The 22676-nt window shown below is 38.1% G+C and overlaps 1 protein-coding gene across 2 annotated transcripts; it reads right to left on the minus strand.

The window, feature by feature from the left end:
- Window positions 1–386: 386 nt before the first annotated feature.
- LOC143448207 (GREB1-like protein) lies at window positions 387–22052 on the minus strand. Of its 2 annotated transcripts, none has more exons than XM_076947823.1 (42): window positions 16059–22052; window positions 15615–15798; window positions 15176–15346; window positions 14625–14761; window positions 14328–14473; window positions 14019–14161; window positions 13575–13763; window positions 13211–13432; window positions 12666–12953; window positions 12243–12472; window positions 11885–11972; window positions 11294–11469; window positions 10684–10810; window positions 10294–10410; window positions 10052–10200; window positions 9697–9823; window positions 9395–9485; window positions 9161–9244; window positions 8755–8914; window positions 8488–8591; window positions 8263–8413; window positions 8020–8154; window positions 7712–7777; window positions 7508–7620; window positions 7213–7403; window positions 7042–7120; window positions 6887–6966; window positions 6683–6777; window positions 6465–6577; window positions 5742–5882; window positions 5561–5618; window positions 5365–5476; window positions 5184–5290; window positions 4233–4403; window positions 3922–4141; window positions 3626–3779; window positions 3185–3329; window positions 2956–3053; window positions 2682–2813; window positions 2273–2441; window positions 2014–2155; window positions 387–1939 (listed from the first exon to the last, which is right to left on the minus strand). In XM_076947823.1, exons 1-42 carry the CDS (start codon window positions 16086–16088, stop codon window positions 1758–1760), a joined length of 5817 nt encoding a protein of 1938 aa, XP_076803938.1. In that variant the 5' UTR covers window positions 16089–22052; the 3' UTR covers window positions 387–1757. The 2 variants fall into 2 exon arrangements, with proteins under 2 accessions (XP_076803938.1, XP_076803939.1); XM_076947824.1 differs by having other exon boundaries at window positions 15615–15830.
- Between the last annotated feature and the right edge of the window lie 624 nt (window positions 22053–22676).

Consider the following 22676-nt stretch of genomic DNA (forward strand, 5'->3'; position numbering starts at 1 on the left):
GCGATTAAATTAATCTGATGTTTTGCAAATCGTACCTTATTCCTTTGACTAACAGTCGTATGACGAATTATTTTTCTTTAACAGAAACGTATTTCACAGAAATTAGGTCAGATTGTTTTATAAGGTTTGGGCTACATTGTAAGACGTTAAAAATAATTTATTCGCCCTTGTTTGCAAGCCACGTCTTGTATTGGAAGAAATATGGCAATCCTCTTCAGTAAGTGACGCTTTTTTGGCCCAGTAAGGCAAAGTTATAAGCCTAAGACATTTCAGTTGGACTTGGCTGAAGTCTAGCACTGCTATACTTCGAATTAGGACTACGTATTGTTATTATCTTCGGTATTACTTACTACTCTGAACTGTTTCTGAAAACAACAATGCGGATACCAGTTAAAAGATTTCTATTTCGGGTTACTGACATGAGCACGATACGTCACGACATACAACCCTGAGCAAAAAGCGACACCAAAATAATGTACAAAACTGAATTACCGAGGTAGATCAAGTGATTGGATATACCTGTCAGAAAGCGATTAAGTCGAAACTATGTTGCCTACGGTAAATGCTGCTTGACGAGGATGGATTACTTGGAAATGTAGATGTTTGGTAAAATTCGTTCAAAATGAGGTCGCACCGTTTGCTACAATTGACGGTGGCAAGTTATTGAGCTTGTACATGTATGTTGCTAAATCTGCAGGTATTTCTACAAGGTACCCAAGCCCTTTACAAGATCATAACAAAATACACGCCTTTAATAATAAACGTCCCGTCAAAATTACAAAATTGATATTTCTGTAAAACAAAATTGGACTTCAACGACACTTTTCAAAAAACCTTCGAGACAAATCAGAGGCCAATATGGCCTGGGCTGTGTTCTAGTCTGGGAATTGCCCCAGCAGGAGTCGCGTTAAAAGCCTCCAGGTCCCATGCAAAAGTTAAGTGAAAATATGCTTGAAAATTGGTGAAATGTAATTTTTGACTCAAAATTCAAGTCCTCAGTTTTGTAATTTTGTCAGAATTTCATTACGTTAGAGCAGGGAGCCCCATGCGAAATTTTTCGAGTAATTGCTCTTTTAGAATAATTTCGCTACAAAATTAAACAAACGAAGAATATAGAGTTTTTTGAAGGTTTGACGGAACCAAAAGGCACATTCATTTCTTACAAAGTCTTCCCGCAGTAAACTCGCGGAATTCCTAAACGCTGTTAAAAATAAATCATAACAAACTAGACAAATCCAATAAAATGAAGAAATCTCCCTGGAAAGGGATTGAAGATGGGGGGGGGGGCACTTTTTGGAACAGATTGAAGGGCCAGGTATTCACAATGACCATTACAATGAAATTTGAAGAAGCAAAAAATTGAAGAAACGCAAGAATATAAACATCAAACATTAGCTGCAATACTCGTGCAGACACCCAACAGCTCACCTGACCGTCAGTAAAGCTGGCGTTAGTACGTTAAAGGCTGAGTTCAGTACAATTAGGTTAGAATGAAAACTTAGGTGTTAGGTTACGCAATCAAGTGTCATAGCGGTTGACAACGAATAATAAAATTGAGCGCAGAAAATCGAGTTTCCAATGAGGTAGAGAAAATATATTGTCTGTATAACAACTTTGACTTCCAAATACTAACACAAGAGTAAAAGATGGCGCATGGCCAAAACGAAATGTCTACAAATTACAAAACTCGTAAAAAGTAAAACCCAAGTAAGGCCATGTAAGTGGGTTCGATTAACGGGGCGAGTGACAAAATCATGCTACGCTTTTTTGACCCCGGTTAAAAAGAAAAACGGTCGAATTTTGGTACCGTCCAAAGACGCGCAATTGGCGCTTTGAAATTCGTCGGTGAGCCTAAAGTGCCAAAGGGTTTCCAAGCTCAAATTGACCACAGTCTGTCTGATGGAACTGCGGTCGCTGCCCACAACACACACGGTCGCACCTGCGAGTGTTTAAGTTAAGTTTAGACACAACAGCTCCAAATATTTCATGAAACAAAAATTGTCCGTTTATTACCTTCAACAAAGCGAAATTTTTCTAAGAATTTGGAAATGATTTGAGGGTCGACGCAATAAAGCAAAAGACCTCCGTATTCTTTGTCAACGTTCTGTGTCCAACTTGGGCCGTGATCCGAACAACTGGTGAATTCCACCACCACCTATACAAAGGTCAGAGTTTGTGATCTTCTGAATTGGGAATTGTTGCTAATCCTACGCACACATATACACAACCGCATTTGTGTTTATACATCATCCAGTTTCCATTGACAAATTACCTCTGTCCCTAATGATATGTAACAGTTTACGCAAAGCACTGGATGTGACGTGTCCATTTTTGCCTGGGGGAACACTGCACCTGCACTACTGGAAAAATGCTTTTCCAACAGAAGACAGGGATGGCAAGGCAACGGCTCGAAATCCGAGTCGGCCGCAACAACCAGACTTCTGACATGAGATTAACAGCAGTGAAATGGCAGAATATCGTTATGTTAAGTTTCCACAAGATACACATAGAATTGACAGATAAAGCAAAATACGTCCTATCAGACATAGATGGTCGTATCAAAGATGGACACAAAATGAGAGTTATGCTAGTTTCTAACTTGTTGCATCACTCATTTTACATACGGGACGGTAAATTGATTGAATATGCGGTTGGAAACTGCAAAATTACCAGTAACTTACTGGTTTTCTTTGTCGAAGTCAAACATTTTCTGTGGCATGACCTTTGTCGATATGGCGATATTTTCAAACTGGCGAACGTTCAAAGATGCGGCAGCAACTCGAATGGACCAGTCAATGTCCTCGTTGTTAAATCTGAAAGATTAGAAAATAAACATCAATTGCCATCAATTGCTGACCTTAACATTTTCTACCTTAAACATAAATTACTGACTCGTTAGAAAAACTGCTGCAGAAAATTTACGGCATTGCATAAGTTATTGCATTGCAATCTTACCTGCTGTGATTGTAATAGATTCCTTTTGTCAGTTCAATGTTGATGAAAATGCAAGATTCCAGACAGGCATCTGACACATGGCTGCCTCGGTATAGTGACTGCAGTAACAAAAAAAGCATAAACCTACGCTATCTTACCATTCTTCCAAGGTTGTATTAATCTGTTATGTTATACAGGTGTCTAAGAGTCATGTCTATCAGCACGGTTGTCTCACGAACTCGCAACTAACCTGATTGTCCACGAAGTTGGTCGTCATATTGGTGCCCCACGGACGGAATCCAAGCGCTGCAATGTCACCATTGACAGTGGTTTCAAAAGCATGCATGACCTGGTGCAACGACGACTCCTCCCATTCGCCCAGGTTGGTAGGCAATCTGTGTTGAAGCGAAATGCTTTGAAAATACAAATCAGGAAAACAAACGGAAAAGGACCACAGCGCTTTTTAAGGTTGGGTTTTGGCAACCGCTAGGAAATTTTAAGAAACCGCGAATTTTCAAGACTAATTTGCTAATTTTCTGTTGTTGTAACAGATGTATAAATTTTGAGAGACCGTTGGCGAAGAATCCTTTCGTTCCTTAAAACACAATAATAACACAGCGGCCCAGTAAGCTAAACACAATGCAACACCTATCGTTTTTTTACGGTTACAAATCTATCGAGCACCACTTACCCATTCGCACAGTCAACTTGACGGCTTGACCACGAAACTACGTCATCGTCCATGAATAAGACAAACGGCCAAACAGCATCATCTCCAGCTGAGTTTTTGGATCCCAACTCATACATATGTTGCATGAGGGCCTGAGCGGTAAATTTCATAGCACCTAAACACGGAAAACGAACCGACATGAAAAGATGACACGAAACCATATCAGGCACAGACTAGCCTAGAAGAGTTGCTGGTTTCACTGCTGTGGATTGTGGTCTGTTGAGCTGTCTACAAGACGAAATGAATGGAAGATTTACCCATTCCTAAGTGATCAAATTCAGCCGGTAGTACCACGAGTATCTGTTTGGCAAGCACGGGGGTGTATTGCTTGGCATCACAAGCTTTGACGATGATCAAATGAAGATGCTCTTCCTCTTCTCCTGATGAGTTGCTCATGGTGCGACTGATGTTGAACAAGCCTTCCTCTATCCCGTGTACCACAAAGCTAATGATGGGTGTCTTTATTCCGTTGTGTTTCTGCATTCATAAACACCACTTGCGTAAGAAATGTAAAATCTTTGATTCAACCAAAGCATACAGCCAGAGCCAGATTTTTTACACCTAATACCTTCGATTTCATGAGAAAAGAATTTAAGACCGTGCTACCATCTCCGTTTCTTGACAGCACACAGTGGTTTAAACTCCTTCTCGGTACAACGATTCGAAGATTTATCTCCTTTTTAAATTCGACACTGTCCGGTGTGAACTTCATCGTGTATTCAAAATGGGCGGGAGATACCTGCGCGGTGGGAACCAAGAAAGGAATCAAAACACATGAAGAAAAAATTTAGTGGGTGTATTGTATTAACTAAAGTAGATCTCGAAACTTGCGAACTCTGCAAATTACTGATCCTATTGACGTTCAACCGCTTATATTACAAATTGGATGATATTTCTTCGCTGAATAAAAAGCGGTAAATCATCATAAAAATTTGCAGCCTTCAAACCGTCAGTATGAATACATGGTAAATAAAAGAAATACGAACAATACAGAATTTTTGTGAGCATACATGTTCTGTTTCTACGTTCAGTGCCTAGCAGTCAACAATGCAACCATAACTCGTCTGACACTATCTAAAATCCGCTAGCTCAGTGATTCTCAAACTTTTTTCGTTGCGACCCCTTTGGAAAAGTTTGCTGGACTTGCGACTCACCAGCGGTAAGAATCTAATAAAGTCGCGTATTATCAAAGTTGTATTTATTGATACAAAAAAAAAGAAATATGAATAAAAAAGAATGCCATTTAATGTGATGTTTGGGCTTGCTTGTTTGCTTTCGCAAAGTTTATCGAATCTTGGGAGAATTCGAATTCATGTGCCAGGAGATAGTAAATTATTGTGCGACGAAATTATGTATTGTTATGAGCTGATATAAGGTTAGCTACGAAACAGAATTATTCTTGGAAAATTAAAACGACGCACCAGGGCGTCGCGACGCACAGTTTGAGAACCATTGCGCTAAACAATAAACATACAATAAGTTAATAACTACTTTTACTAAAATAAATGCAACTTTATACCTCTACCACTTCCCCATAGTTTGCGCTGGCTTTTACCGGCTGGATCTTTAGCACGTGAGCAGTGGAACATAATTTCGTGGTGGATTTGCGCTGCGGCCTTTGCGAATCTATGCAAGATAAAATAAGAAGATGATTACCGAGCTGCTTTTAGCTGAGGTATCATACTTATCACTGGTCCTACCTGTACGACAAATATACTCTTTAAGGTTGTGGGCAGGCATGGAATTGCAAATTTGACTGAGACCTCTGCTTAAAGAGTTTGCAATAAAGATATGAAAGGATTCGTCTTTGACCTGAAAAACAACTCCGTGTTATTCAGGAATAAATTTGGGAAGTATTTATGACCGGACTTCCTGCATTCGCATCTTAAAACCCACCAACACATTGTCGTCCAGATCGTCAAAAACTTCTACTTCAATCATCTTCATAAGTGTGCTGGAAACCAAACAAAAAACAAATCAAACCCCGGTATGGAATGCAAACATAAACGCTGAGATATGCCTCAGGTGTCGCATGTTGTTACCTATGAAAAAGTGTACATTTCCATGCATATCCCACCTGTAAAGATCCTGTAGAAAAAGGCAACATATCTGCCCCGGGCGAGCCGGTGGAGGGGTAACAAGAAGAATTCTGTTAGAATGAGTTGTTTTTTGCTGATTGTTGTAATCGGGATGAGTTTCTTTAGGAATTGTCCAAGTTCTTGGAACATGTAAAAAACCAAGGTCGTTTTTTATTTCAAGTTGCAGCGGTACGCATCTCGCTAATTCGTCATTATGAATTCGGCAATCGAACTCGGGTATTTCGCAAATGGATAGAACTAGAACGATAACCCGAAACGCTGAATTCTCAGAAAATGGCTCAGGAAATTGGCACCAAAGATTTTGGGAGTGTGTGAACGCTAAAAAGGAATTTCATAATACTATCGTACTCCCTTTTATTTTCATATTCGAAGCATATGTTAATACGTTAATTTAGTGCCGTGCTGAGTTCTATAATATCAAACTGGCCAGTTGTCTACGACTTGTCCTAAACAAAGAACTTCTGAGCGTTATTACCGCGTGTTGGCTTGGGCACTGGCAAGGCGCCACGGCCGTTTATTAATGCGGCAGGTAAATAAAACGGAGTCAGATATTAGCCTATACGCCACCATAGATTGATAGTAAAAAGTAAACATTTTCATCAGGAACATGTGGTTTCAAGTTCATGCTCTGCACCATATAGTTGCACATTTCGTCTCTAAATTTCGTGCACCTACAGTAGAAGTTTTAATAGTATTTGTACCTGTAATAGTTTGCTAATGTGTCACAAGATGCTTGTTCGGCCAAGGGTGGAAAAAGGGGCTCTTTCCATGTGCAAGCGCTAGACGGTGGAAGGTTGTGGAAGTTAGTCTTACCCTGTTCGAAAGATAGTCGTAGCATTACGAAGTAAACGAGCGTTGAAATTAGAGACTTGTATGATGTGGAAATGGAGAATAACTTGAGAAAAAATTTGCCACAAACCGGTGTAGTGCTGTTGATAATGTCATAAACTTCTTTTGGCAAAATAGCAACCGGAGCGTAATGATCAGCTTTGTCGTCAGATTCACAAGATTTTCCTGCCAGTGACGTAATCATTTAATAAACATTGAGACCAAATGAAAAATAAACCAGGACCAACAACAAACATTGACAATCTTGAGACAAACGATCTGATTAAAAGTGAACCTTTTTCAGAAGGTGCTAAATCCGCCTCCCTCATCGCAAGACTGATAAAGTCAAAGGATGCATTCTGATCCTTGCTCGACCTAAGAAGAATGTGATGCAGGGTTCAGTTTGTTTTAGAATAAAATCGAACAACGAAAACGGCAAAAATAACCTACTTTGGACTTGAATAATGTGACTGTTTCCCTAAACGTGGCCACGGTTCCTGTCCGATATTTCCAAGCGAGTTTGATTCATCTGCGTCACATAAACAAATATATAAAAATGACCACGACTTAACATACCGATTCCACACTTAATCATGAGCGGCATTAAAGGCGCCGTGTCACCTTCAGATTCTACTACACGCAAGGCGTCATAGTCATCAGATGGCTGGGTGGTGCGAGCGCGCGAAACTGGCTTCATGGAAACGTCAGAACAACACAGCGTAGCAGCAAGGGACATTTCCTGCTCTATCTTTTCACGGTAAAGAGGGCCGCTTTCACCAAAAGCCAATCGCATGTCAATATACTGCAATGTCCTGATGCAAAACACGAGAGGAACCTTAAACAATCTAGTAAGCGCAACTGCGACCGATTAAGAATGTGCTTTTTTTACACTTAATAAAATTCTGAGGCTACGCACTTGGGCATCGGTTGAGAGAAAACAACATTTCCTTCGTACACAACGATGCAAGGTATACCGGCAAGGTCGCGCAAGGACGAAGGACACCAATCTGTGCTCTCGTTTCGCCGTTCCTGCGTGATTAAATTTAAGCCTTGAGTAATTATGTTCGGTGCTGGTTATTTATTGTTGAAATAAATGCGCCTCATGAAATCTGCTGCGTACCTGTAGTGTTTGGAGAAAGTGGGTTGACAACGCGATTGGTCTATCGGTGTCGTTGTGTAGAAGGATCTAGGAAAAAATCAAAAAAATGTGATTAAAACTTTAATCATTTCAAAATTTGGTGCAAGAGCGATCCTAAGCTCTCAGAAATTTTCCAAAATAAATGGAGATCTTGTTTACAACAGCACATTTCATAGAAACAGACAAACATATACATCGGTAAAACAAGACGACAAACAAGGCGAAACATGTCAGTCAGCGGTACATTAGCACGACGGTTATTACATCTGATAAAACAACGCATGTCTCACTTCAAATGAGTTGTCCAAATTGAGTCTGTCTCTCATTTCCTTTATCATGTCATAAAATCTAGCGGCAAGAATGGACGAAGCTACTCGGACTATAACGACTGAGCCGAGCCGCGTCCTGCAAGAAGCTAGCAAGTCCTGGAATTAATAAAACCCATGAAATTTGATCATCAAAAAACAAATAAAGAATTGTAAGGACTAACTACAATTAAACTAGCCTTGAAATACTTGATAATCGTTAAGTACCCGCACTACTTGAAGCACTAAAGCTGACGTGTGCTTCCTGAGGTTTGCCGGGATTACTGAGTCGTTTTCGGCCGCGCACATCAGCAACGACATACTATATTGGTGGATTAGAACTTCGCAACCAATCACAGATGAATGTAAATCGTGAAAGCTGAAAATAGAAACAAAATCCAAGTAAATAAAATTCTAAAACCTTCCGATAGCAAACACTTGAGCCAACTTTACCTCAAATAGAACTCTTTAGAGTCCAACTCGTATGTCGGGTCATAGACAGTGGTAAAAGAGGCGCTGCATGTGGTAGTAGTACCAAAGTAGAAAGAGGTAGTTGCCTGGAAAAAATAAAGAGCATTTGCTTTTGTCGTTTTTATATAAATTTTCGCATTTCGTGGAACAAATTCAAATAATTTACTGATAAAATACGAAAAACTTTAAACGGCGAGTGATTTCACCAAACACATTCGACGACAAACTTAAAAATAATCGCAACATTACATTATCACAGTTCTCGTGTGCACTTCCATAGACAATATTTCTCAGCGGAACACGAGTAAAATCCGTGAGGAGGGAATAAGGCGTACTGGAGCATTGTATGACAACGATATTTTTCGAATCTCTAATCACACTGCTGTTCAGGAAGTTCATGGCTTCTTGGCTGAAAATAGTTGTCGTCGCTAATGGTTACTAACAATCGCTAACTTTTCAATAATTACTACAATTACTAATTTTTTGCAACATAACTTTCATGTATTGTGCGTACATTTCGATACAACAGTGAAAGACCAATTATTTGAGTAAACGTCATTTAATCGTTTTTTTGTCTAATTTACTACAGAAAATGAAATCCTTATATAGCAAGTCAAGTGAAAATGTATTATGTCGAAAAGAAATTGCCGCCCACCTATTGCTAGATGAGTGGGCGTCCAACTGAATGAGAACTAGTAGGGTTGACGAACCTTCCCATTGCTTGCAAATTGACATCAATCTGCAGATTTGCGGATAAAAAAATTTGTCTTCTAAAGCTTATGACGAAAAGCTAACAGCAGAGCAATGCTCTTCATACTGCTTAAAAATTCAATCCCAATCATATGGATTAGGTGGCGCTGCGAAGGACAGAGGTTAAAGAAATTGTAACCTTTGTGTGGAAGAAGTCTCCATTGTTACTACAACTTGGGAAGACAGGGCTGACACTGGCAATGAGGTTTTGTAAAGTTTGGAAAGAATACCTGGACAATAAAAACAAATTTGTTGCAAAGTTTTTAAAGGGGAGGAGGACAAACAAGTGTCAACACAACAGATATTTTCAAAAATCATATCTAAAATGAATCTGTTTTTTACGATTATGACTCGTTTATTCGAGTCGAAATTCACAACTCTTCGCTTCTAAACCAACTTACTTAACGAGAGTGTTGAGGCTACTTAACATACGACAAGCACCTGAGTTTGAAATGTCCTGAGTAGTTTGTGATAACAATGCTGAGCTGGTCGGAAGCAGAAAGATGAATCGAAGTGAGGTGAAACACACAAGATCGATGTTGTTGTCCTTCAGAAATATTTCTTGGACCTGAAAAAATATCTTTTAGTCAGAAAATGGTGATATGTGACATAAGATACTTTATTATACTTGGAACCAGTTAGCATGAAATTACCCAGAAACGAGATTATTGGAAAACAACAACAACAACTACGTCGACAAACATATCTGTATTATTTTATTTGCAACAGTTAACCGTTAACAGTCAATATGGCGGTCGTATTCAGGCTTTACAGATAATTAAATGCGACTACTCACTTTGGATGATAGACGTGATGCAATGCTGGCACCAAATTTCTGTAAGTTTGAGCAACAATGACTGAAGATGGAGCCATTCTGCTCTTGTACAAATGATGAGGAACAATTTGAGGTAGTAACAGAAAAATTTGACACATCTAAACCTGGAACTGAATGTTGAGATATCAGAATTGCTCCAATAACTGTTAGCAATGGTCTCAAAAATGGTTGTCATTGGTAGCTACATCCAGAAATTTGCTTACCACTTAAAGCTGCCCTTAACTCTGTAAGTCTCATAGACAATAAATCTTGGCTGATGAGTAACCGCCGGTCTGAATAAGAGAGGCGACCCTCTTCAATGCTCCGGCATTTCAACTTGTCTAAAACAAAAACATGGAGTAGTTTAAAATTACATACACAGTATCTATGAAATGGTCAGTTTGGACATCTTTGTATGTTCTCGAAATGTAATTTTACCAATTGTGTCATAGCAAACATTGTTACAGAATACCATATGCTAGAATACACAGTTGGCGAACTATGATTCAGTTAGCGGTATTCAACTTTTGAAAGTATTTTGTTTCAGAATGTGGTTTCAAAAGATACAAACATACTGCAAATGTCTAAGCCAACACAACAAAGAACTAACTCACCAGTGACAATAATATGAAAATTTATTTCTTCTTTTAAGTTGTTGGTGGCATGCACCACAACTTGGTAAGCGCTTGTTGCCTGTGATAACTTCCGTAAGCACATGGCGATACCACTGGCAAATGAACCCTTTGCAAGAAAAAGGAAATCTTTAGCAGTAATATAGAGTGAGTATTATTTTCCAAGCACGTTATAAAATTTAATAAAAAATCAAAAACGCTCAATATTTCCCTTCTGCAAATCAATACAAAGATATCTCAAAACGTGTACTAGCACATGTCAAATTGTCTTCGAATTGTCACTATGGTGAATAGCCATTAAGGCATTGAAACATGTCATTACAAAGCAGAAATGTCACAGATTTTCCCCTTATCCCATATAAATATTAGTCACAAGTACTGAATGGCATAGATGGATTGTAATCAAGTAATTTGTCTTATGCTAAAATCGCTTCATAAAAGATAGATCCATCAAATTGCAGGCAAAGCATTTGTCCTGTGCCAAAATCATTGGAAAAAATAGATTCATCATATTGCAACCGAATCATTTGTCATTTGTCCTATGCTAAAATCATTCGAGAAAAAACAGATCCATTAACTCATGTGACATTACCTTGCAAATATGGACTTCTACCAAACCGTTGGAAGTGGCCGCCGCCATTTTGGCAAACGCCATAATTTCTGTTGAGTCTAAGCGCTTCAGAGTTGATGGATTTTCACTCGCTAAATTCTGCTTAGCGCGAAGAACTGCAAATGAAAAATCTTCTTCTGATGGACATCCATGTGGGCCTAGTTAAGACAAAATCTGTCAACTTTAAGCTCTGTGCAGCAGCAACTTGCATGGTTAGCAAGAATTAAAAATAGTTTTAATATCTTTTAAATCAGGGATGTTCAGCCTTTTATCATAGTGGGCCGCATTGTCACTTGAAATAATTCAATAGGCCGCAGAACCTGTCCAATTTCAAGAAAAATGGGTATACTATACTATTACTGCGCCCCTAAAAGCTGACTGGTACATTTTAATTAGGCTAAGATTCAAAGTTCAAAGTACTACTTTTGGAGTGAAAATGACCAGCGGGCCGCACAAAAATCTCAGGCGCACTGTGGCTCGCGGGCCGCAGGTTGGACATCCTTGTTCTAAAGCTTATTATGTTACACGTCGACTACATGTAAAATATGTTTCAAACAATGCTAATTTACCTACCTATTGCAATCAAGTATTGAATGGTTGCCATGAGCATGAATTTGTTAAAGAGTGTGTAATTTTCAAAAATTTCCAGCTTTTTCTTTGCCTGGTAATGCAACAAAAAGACGTTTTAAGTTTTTAAAGATTTTTCATCACATAAATGCAGGAAAATTAAAATCTTTTTATAGATTCCCATAAAACTTTACCAGCTCATACACGAAGGCTTTAATTTTAAAACACAATAACAATTCAAACAAAAATTGCCTTCAACAATATTACCTAACATGTTTACACATGTGTACTAATACCAAAATCTTGGACTACAGTTTATAAACCAAAATTTATCTATATATTTCTGTATCATAATTACACTTACTTCAAGAGATGGCTCTCTAAAACAATGGGCCAAATGTGATGTCACAATTACATTGGCAACATCCCCAATAAATCTTGGCAAAGCAGTCAAAGGGTACATAAGAAGGATTACCGGTTTCCTTTCTAAATCTGATGTCAAATTTTGCGGTATTTCAATGTTTTCAATGTTATCTGCCACACTGAGCATGTATCGCTTGGGTGGAGGGTCATCGGTTATTTCCATTACTTCACCTATAATTGCAAACAAATGTTATGCTTAGGACAGTGTAACGACTGAAATGGCATGTTACTGCTTTTGTATATTACACAGTGCAAGAAAAAAGGTAAAAAATTTGCAACATCATAATTAATGTTGTTTCTTCGATTTTCAATATGTTAAACAATGGAAACAACAATTGGTGGGCATTTTGAAATTAACTCTCACCTTCCGAAACACCGGAAATCTGTCTCTTAGGTGTCTCATGCATTTTTTCTTGGGCTGGTCCTGAAATGGTCCGTGTAAGGTGTGGGTGCATTTGACCTCTGACACCAAACCTCGTCGGCGAAGGCAGCAGTGTTGAGACCTGTGCTGGTTCAGGCTGTCGAGAAGCGGCTGGGTGCATAGCTTTGCTTAACAATGAGTTTGGGGCATTACCACGGAACATGGTGGCAGCGGAACTTGTATTTGACATCACCGGCAAACGAGGCATTGACATATTGCCTTGCATCCTCTCTGTGATGAAAGTTACGAATATAAAGGAAGTTGAAGAGTTTGCTGAGGAAATCGTGTTTCCAGTATTACTATATACAGTGCAAATGATGGTACAAACGATGCAGTCAGAAATTGCAGAAGAAACTGATCAAAAATCCAACGTAAACACTTAAATCACAAACACAGTAAAAGACAATAACAGAAAGCTTAGTAGTTGCTACACACATCCAAAATCAATTCTAAAAGAAAGTTTAATGAAGTCTACAAACGAAAGTTACCTTCTGCTGTTTTATTCCATAAAACAGGGGGGCCTCGAATCAACTTTCTCGGATGAGAAGGATCACGAATGAGGTAGAAGCGGGCATGTGGTCCGATGAGCTGACTCGAATTGAGACAGGTGTTAGCCGGGTCAGCCGACGGTTCAAGACCGATGTGATCGATCAGTTGAAGGAATGTACGAAGTGACTTTTCCCCACAACCAACACATTGCACTGATATTGCTAAAGTGCAATATATGAAGTGAAGAGTAAAAAAAGAACTTGAGTAGATTGTTTACTCATCAAAGAACAAAAATAAATATAGGCTAAATCACTCCACTCTTATACACACTTGAAATTTGAACAACAACTGCAATCTCTTTACCTTGGGAAGAGCTGTTTGGTGGAGGTAAAGATCGGAGATTGAGAGAAATGACAACAATGCCGTGCATATCATTTGCATTTAACGTGGTTTGCAGTGCAAGTAGAACATATTCATTGGGGTAGGGGACGATCAGGCTCGCATCTTGTTCAATATTTGCCAAACGTATGTCTTTTCCCGCTTTACAGTAACCTGCGGTAAATGGCTTTTGTAAATTATCTAGCTTTGCAAATAATCAGCTCAAAATATAATTTAATAAAATACAGTAGTCTGCTTAAGAGACACTTATTTATTAGACGGTATATACATAGCGATAGACAAAACTAATAATCAGTCAAATTGCACAAATCCAACATGAAAATTTTTTGTTAATTGTATGATAACAGTTGAGCAAGTTTGAGTCGAGGCACAAAAAATACTATGACCAAATATTTAAACACTACACACCTTTGGGTAATTTTGTTGTTCGCATCATTTGAGGGCGATCGGGCATATCAATACTTGACCTAGTTGGATGCTGAGATGCTCCATTTGAAGTTAATCCATTTTGTGGTAAAGCTCCAACTGAAATGGCGTGAGAGGTCGGGGATCTTGAAAGACACACAAAGTCTTATTATTTGTAAGGCTACTTACAATAGATTCATGCAACAATTTTTAATTTTCCACATTTCTGCATTAGAACTATATAATATACTGTACAATATGTTATACTATACTTAACTGTACAATACCATGCACAATAGTATTGTTTTAAACCTTATATCAGGAGCGGGTTGCTGATTGGTGGAAGACATATCAGATCTTGATGGAAGTCTTGAAAGAGGATGAATTTTAGACCGATCCTGCTGCATCTGCTGCCAGACCTGCATCCTTTGCAAATGCTTGAGGTGCTCGACCCTTGTCTGTGAGACACGTATCTTGATTTAAATTCTCTTTTTACAAACTACAACAAAGTGTAACTTCATAAAAGCTTCATTGAGCTATTTGCAAGGCCTTAAATAAACCTCACCAAATATGGGTCAAAGCGCGTGATTTTTTATGCAATTGACCAACCTCTAAATGCTGTTGTTGTGCCATCAACGGTAAGGCTGTTGTTGCACCTGTGTGTTTACCATCTACATTGCTTTTCTGCTTGTTTACAAAAGCACCTGTGGGCGTCAACGATGCAGCAGACAATAATGCTGGTGGACCTGTATTTAACACAGATTTTCTGTTCAGAAAAAAGGCAGCTATTTGATTACAATTATTATGCGAATAATTTGGTATTAACAAATATTCTAAAATAATTAATTTCAAATACAAATTATCGAATCAGAAATTTATGCTTGACATTCAAATGATTCTGTGCAAATCAATAATAATCAACATATGGGAGACTCAGTGCCAGTCACCAAACCAAGTTGGACCTCAGCAAAATGTAATAATGTTATTTTGCAAAACAAGGCACCAGTTGTTCGTAAACAAAGCACCTTACAGTTATCTTCAGTGTTTTGCTTTAGAAAAAAATAGGCATTTTCCTAAACATAATATGTATAGTGCCATTTACGAGAAATTTTGCATCGTGTCTTTGATTGTCCCTAGTTCAGGTCAAGCAACCAACCAACCTCCTTTCACTGTTGAATAAAGTTTTGACGATGAAATCGTAGGGGACATGTGATATGATGATAGAAGATTTGCACTGCTTTGAGCATTTTGTTGCTTTTGTAAGTCATCCAACTGATTGCAATTTTGTCGATTAAGTTCCCCGTCTAATTCTTGAATATTGGGTTTTACATCTACAAACAATTACCGACAATGACCGACAGTACTGTGTGTGTTTGTATGGTAACCAGAAAACACCAGTAGTAATTCAATCATAAGTTTATGTATTTCACAAGATTAAACTATTGGTGAATTACATGTATTCATTAGAATAATCATCAACTATTGAAAATTGTTTTGGTGATGGCATGCTACAAAACCTACTAAAATTTACTTCCAGCTCATTCAACAAAATAATTTATCGAAAAAGTTGATAAATTGATCATGCGACACAAAACCGACCTTGTTCTGAGTTAGAAGAGATGGAGGAAGATGGTCGTAGGTTGAGCAGGAAAGATGAGAAGATTCTGCTCGGAGTCACAGCAGATGATCTGAGTGATGTCTCGATACTCTGATGTAATGCTTCCTCAAATGCAGCCTTCTGCAGTGAGTGATTACTACCCATAAAGCTGGCAGGCATTACAACCTAAATCATAACCAGCCTGTCACAAAATGCATCTAGAATATATACAATTGTATGTATTAAATCTAGGTTATGTTTTTTGGAACATACTTAAATGTCTATTTTTCTTGTTAAAACACATACTCTACTTGTTTAGAAAATATACAAACTGCAAAACTCAGAAAGTAAACATGACAAAAATTGTCTAACATGTTAACTGCAATGTAGCAATATCAAAACTTGGTGAATTGTAATGAAAGCGTTTCTGAAGTTTGATGTATTACCTGTACTGGCAGCAGATTTTTGGAACGCATTGAATTTGCAATAATATATCATACATCACCTCATCCAATAAGCGCAACAAAAAAATTATAAATAATTTTTGAATTCAAATTTCACGATTTAAAAAGAATAGTAAACAGATCTAAAAAGAAATCACTCAATTAAAACATTCCTTTACTAACCAAGCATACACTGAAGCTAAGCCTAGTTGAATGATGTTTCACTCTGTCGTTAATCAAGAATACACAGGGAAGTTGATAAGAAAATAAAACAACAGTTCACCAAGTAAAAAATCTGTATTTGATGCTTCTCATATTTCCTAACGGACAACAGCCGCAGAAACTTGGTCTTTGTAGCAGATCTCATTTAACGGCTTTCATACCACAGAAGTACATTCAGTGAAAAGTACTTTTATTCATCAAAGCATCGTCTTTGACAACAGACACTCACAAAGCTCTGGTTTGATAGGTTGGGACGAAATCAAAATTCATGAACTGCTGAAACCAACCATTGAGGAAGTTAAACAAACAGTTTTAATTAATCAAGTTATGAATGAAACTAGTTAAAAGGATTTGGATCATTTGTTAATCTCTATCATGTCATGGCGGAGATATTTACGTGACCCTTAACAAGTTGTTGCTGTAGCAGACCTCAAGTGTGCTGCATGTATCATGGCGCAAGCGTTTGTCACTACAATACCAACATTTCCATTGGAACATTCATAAACTATGTGTTGCATTTGCTATCAGTACTCCATCAACTAGTGCAATAGTCTATTTGCATTCTTATAGTATAATGTATTTTATATTTGCTTAGCTTTTTTGCACATAGCATAGAAGAAAATACGTTACAAAGGAAATTGGTAATACGTGCACATGAGTAGTAACACGTTGCGGTGGTTTTAAAGCAAAAGGGGGTCATTAATCTTCAAAGGTTCCTTAACCAAACACGCTCTGGCCGCGCATGCACTTTATGCTGACCAGCTGACGCGTAATGTATACCAAACATAAACCTAATTTTTAGAACAGGAAATACTGGGAACACTACAACAATGTATTCGCACGTAATCGTACCGCGCGTCATTTCTTAACGTAGGATGCATTCTACAGTTTGAAAACATCTCCGTCAGCTTTAAGATTCCTCTGCGCAAATTACAACAAATTTACGATGTTCCCAACATGCACCAACGGCAGGCTAAGCCCTTGTCCTAACCTGCGGTATGCAGCTTGCTAATATTAACAGATTAACCTTTCAGTCTGAGTTTAAATTTATATACCGGACCTTGAAACGTGAAGTTTGCTAAGCTTCATTTGCCGATCTTTTAGTTACTATCGATTCAAAATATTAAGCAATTCTCGTAAGTTTGGCAGTTATACGGCCATGTTTGCCCACACGGTTAAATCAAAGCAGATACCTGACATGACCACTTAACGCTAGCGGCTTGAAAGCAACACATAAGCACCTTACACGATCACCGGTGATACAATAGCTCGAAAACAAACGCGAAAACAATAGCCCGCATAGCAAGGAAATAACCGAGTAACTACACTCTGGTCATCGTGAAGGGTAACCCACCCTATCGTAAACAAGCTTAATCATTAACTGACTTTGGTAAATGGTCAACGGCCACATCGCTGAGCCGTGAACCATGCGATGGCCAACAAAGGACTTTTCAAAATTTATTAATAACTAACCATTTGCCCAATAAAGCGGATTGTTCAAAGCTGTCGCGACAACGTGGACTATCGTTGTAGTTATTGCTTAGAAATAACGTGAAAACCCGAGTTAGAACACAATTTTGTAAAAATGTTCCACACATAAGCCTCTGGTACAGATGGTGACACCACCACAGGCGGGATGGACCCGGCATTTCCGTTAAAAATAAGCGTGGCCACTTTTTTGCAAGTGATAAACGACTACGAAATGGTATATTGAAACTTACGTGGGCGGTAGCGCTACTTTCGCCTGAAAAACGACGTTTGCATTTTCGTTCATAGACACCGTATTCACGCTAAAGCTGGACTGGTCTAAGCAAGTGGCTGCGCTGTACAAAACCTCCAACGTGATACTTGTCAGTAGTTTTAATACTTCAACTTCATTTGGTCTCGTGGATGCAAAACGAATACAATTTTCACAGTACATTGTCTTGCACCCGTGCCGCCGTATCTCTATCGCGAATCGTGACGTTACCTTCCGGCAAAAGGTATTTACGTTCGATGAATGGCAGAAGCGGCAGGCGTAACACAACAGCGTAAAGAAAGGTACCTTTTCATTTGGTTCTCCTGGTTAATCAGAAGTTACTAATCATAAAAGCACCATTTTTTGAGGTATTGAATTTTAAAAAATCGTTACGACACATACTTACTATTGGGACCGTAATATCTCTAAATATCGCTGCCAACTATTTCAAAATTAAGATTCAAGATTTGCTTCGCAGTTACTCTGCCATACTGCTGCACGGCCCTTTCCAGGCGGCTCTAACACAATCGCCTTTAACCAGATCATTCAACGAAACGTCGGAGACCTTTTCTGCATTGCTACGCTCTTTCCGGTACCAACTGATGGCTTAAAATGGCCTCTGACATAACTATGACAGTTCTATTGTATTCCAATACATGGCGGATTTCATTGCCGCATGGCGGGTAAAAACTAAGATACCGGCATTAGTGGGCATCGCGGAGCTTCTTCGAACTCACCGAATCGTGGAAGTCGAGACGTTACTAGTCCTTCCTACCCCTTGTCTAACTGACGACCTTAGCGCAACTTATTGCAGCAGAGAAGTTTCTTCCGTAGCAATAACTACAAGATGCACCTGCACACAAAGTATTACCGTTGGCTTGTAAGCTTTAAATACTGTGACGAAAGTATGCGATATGCGGGCAACAGTGTTTACGTCTTTGTCAGATGTCCGTTCTAAAATTTCTGTTATGCCACACGTTGCTTGAACAAGAAAAAGCACAACCGGAAGACCGAATTAGGGCAGGGACAATCGTACAACCCGAACGCCTACAACAGCCCACGCTACATCCTTCCGGCAATAACTGCGTGCGGAGCTGGCAACGCAAACGACAGCCAAGATGCTGCTAACAGCCTGATAACGTTACGGTACAAATGGCGGTTTGCTAAGGGTAATGAAAAACCTTTATTACGAATGCTAATATTGTGTCACAAACTAATTTTTCCATTTGCCTTGATCACTTTGGCTGAATGCTATCACTCAATGCACATTGCACTATTAGCTTTCGCTGACGTAAGCAGGCCGGTTTGATTCTTTGTTCGCGCGCCATACTTAAATGTTAACAGTAGAATCAATGTAATGCATTACACCAGTTTCGACCTGTTCAAACAAATTTTAAATGCTTTGGTTCGGCTGACGAATCGACAAAAATTATTTGCAACAGCTTCGACGCTTTAAACAGCTCCCGTATCCCATGTGGTTCGTCTGCAAGTAGAAGAATCAGGTCTCCGGACAACTCTTAAAGCCAGGTCGAACCCGTTTGCCATTTCGGCGATTTTTACGCCAATTACACAAACCCTTTGAAAATACGCCGTCTACGACCAACAGTATTACCAGGCAAAGAACACGGCGAAGAATTTGATTACGTGCCCTACATTTGCGACTTGCTTAAGTGGGTTCAGCCCGGTTCAGCCGGCAGTGTACTACGTTAACACAATGAAAGCGCGAGGCACAAATAAGCCAAGCAAAACCAATAGCAAACAATGCGGCTAATTCGTTTCACTAAAACATGTAGGTCACGCGTCATGTTCCACCTGAGTCGTAGGAAAATATCACCATTTGGTAAGGTAGGCTGTTGGCACAAGGCGGAAGGCGGAAATATTTACCCATATTGTAGTGCACAGACCCAGAGATTTAACCTAAATGTAATTTTTAGATTTAGGATATGTTTTATTTTTCTACCACGGATTAAAAACGTTATAATCAAGGGAATTTTCGTACGTATGCGTATGCATGGTTAAAGAAATGTCAACGCTTGCGTGCATAACCACAAAACTTGGTCAACAATAGTGTGGATAGCATATTGTTATATTTGATCTTGTCTGTAAAACAATTTTCTGGAAATAAGTAATATAAATACATTAATCTTTATCAAAAACAAAAAGTAGACATATTTCTTCTAATGGTTTTGATACGCAGATCATAAAGACACATTGTCAGTAAAATGTTTATAGTAGATAAACATAGATAAAATATGTAAAGCTTGTTCACATGAAGTAAAAGTACAAGTGCTAACAAATGTCCTGTAGTTAACTATGTTGTGCTTATACAAGTTAGCCTATAGCTATAGCACATTGCACACCAACAATTCAATTTATAGCAACAAACGACAACATTGTGCTTGATGGTGGTAGGACTAAGATGTTAACCACAAGTATAAAAAAGATTTTAAATTACAAGATATAGAGGCACGTTACAGAATAATTTTATTTACACAAGCTAAGACAACTTCAAGCTTGCTTCTCCAAGTGTAAGTAAGAAAGGTAGCAGAATTTTTTCAAACTTACTACGTTAAAGTCTGTAATTTTTACTCTATGCAATTTAATACAATACTTTTTTCCAAATGATTAAACTACCAAGCATGTTTCGTGGAATGCTACTGATTGAAAATATTGCTACATTTGCTACAAAAAATAACAAAACTTTTTCTATTCAAACCTTTAGTGCCCATAATATAATACATAACCAAGGTGCTCTCCTATCAATAACCAACCAATATAAAAATATGCTAACGACAGGGAAAACTATATGTTACTGCAGTGTATATTTTATAATGATTAAAATATTGCAATTTTAACTGAAAAAAAACAATTAAAATCTTTACGTATCACTAAGGTGAATGAGAAAAATGTTGTCGTTGTTTATCTTGCCCGTAAGGTTTACCAACAAAGGCTACACCACAAATAATATTTTTTATCTCATGTCGTTGACTTTGTGGCAACATACTATCAACACTATGACATGGTACTTTCACTTATCACAAAACAAAAATAACAAAATGCCCTCAGATGAAAAAATAAAAAGGACCCAAGCACTGAGGAATTATTGCTGAATTTAAATTGCACAAGAAATTTTTTTCAGTTTCATAGCATAGAAAGGTTCTGATGTCATGTTATGTAAACCTCAATATCCAAATTAAAGAAACTATAGCAGCTAAACCTTGTAGCATAAATGTTGACAACATAAGCCATATATATATAGTTAGATAATAAGCTATACATAGAGTATCAACAAATTTACGGTAGCAGTAAACACCTCTGTCATATATATAGACTACATAATTGAAAATAAACCATACACATAAATGTAATTGTATTTTTATCAATATATGCGTATAGTATGCCTTTGTCAAACACAAATCTATCATGTTTATATATTATGAATTAATAATTAATTAATCAATACGAAAACAAATGGTTTTGCAGCAGAAAAACAAGGTTATTCATATTCATGTTAAACTGATACCATGATATTCCAGGAAATACATGACATGACAAAAAGTCCAATATAAAAATACAAAATCTAATTTGGATTAGTACAACTTATATTGTTCTATATTAATTCCAAGCTACAGTTTTTCTACACAATCAGGTTATTCTGTAAATTATAACAGCCCTACTTACAGCTCCAAAGCTGACAGTTGCTCTGGCTTACTGTTTACAACACATTGAAAAACAGGATGCCAGATATAGGTCACCGGTTGCCAATTACAAGAACTGGCCAACCCAATAACATGCTGGGTTATGGAAGACTGCCTTCCAAACATCGTGCTCCAAATTTTGACCATGACATAACATGCTGCCAACACCAACAATGTGGTGATGACAAAAAACAAATAATTAAATATCAAATCCAAGATGTCTCTTGTCGTTAAAGGCTACTTCAGTACTTTCTTCACGATGCTTTACGCTTTGACTGCGTTGTGGATCAATGTAATCTATTTAATCATTTTAAATCAACCCATATATCCTGTAAATCCACATATTGAAATATAACTGTATGAAAAATTATGATTACAAAGCTAATCCTTATCGTATAGCCTAGTGTAGCAGTTTAGTAAGTAGTCTACTAGAGCCTGGATTTAACCGGCAAACACGTGCAAGATTTCAGTTAAAATTCTAACACACTATACTTTAACGGATTTTTGGTCTTACTAGTGACAAAATTTGCGCACTGAGCAAGCTGGTGAAAACTGTAAGGTGCCGTAACTGGCCTTTTCGGAAATCCTACAGACACTAACAAAACGAATGGTATTTAACGTTTACTGTGTTTCGAAGACGTCACAGCTCGGTCTAGGAAATGAGATCCAGCGTCGCCAGCCGAAGTTATTCCTCTAAATTAGCGACCACTAGATGACACTAAAGAAGTATAACTAACAATGGTTTCAAAATATTTTTAAACGTGGTAATATTGTATCAGCCGCGTCAAATGTGTGGGGTAAAATGACAAATTACAAGGAAATTACACCATCCTGACTTGTTTGCATTTTGACGTTATTTACCCTGATGTCATGAATCACGTCGTTGCGTTAAAACGTAATAGCCTACAACGAAAATGACCCAGTCATATATGCTCGTATCGGCTAAATTTGCAATACAAAAAC

This window comes from Clavelina lepadiformis, chromosome 3, assembly GCF_947623445.1.
Source record: "Clavelina lepadiformis chromosome 3, kaClaLepa1.1, whole genome shotgun sequence".
Taxonomy (NCBI): domain Eukaryota; kingdom Metazoa; phylum Chordata; class Ascidiacea; order Aplousobranchia; family Clavelinidae; genus Clavelina; species Clavelina lepadiformis.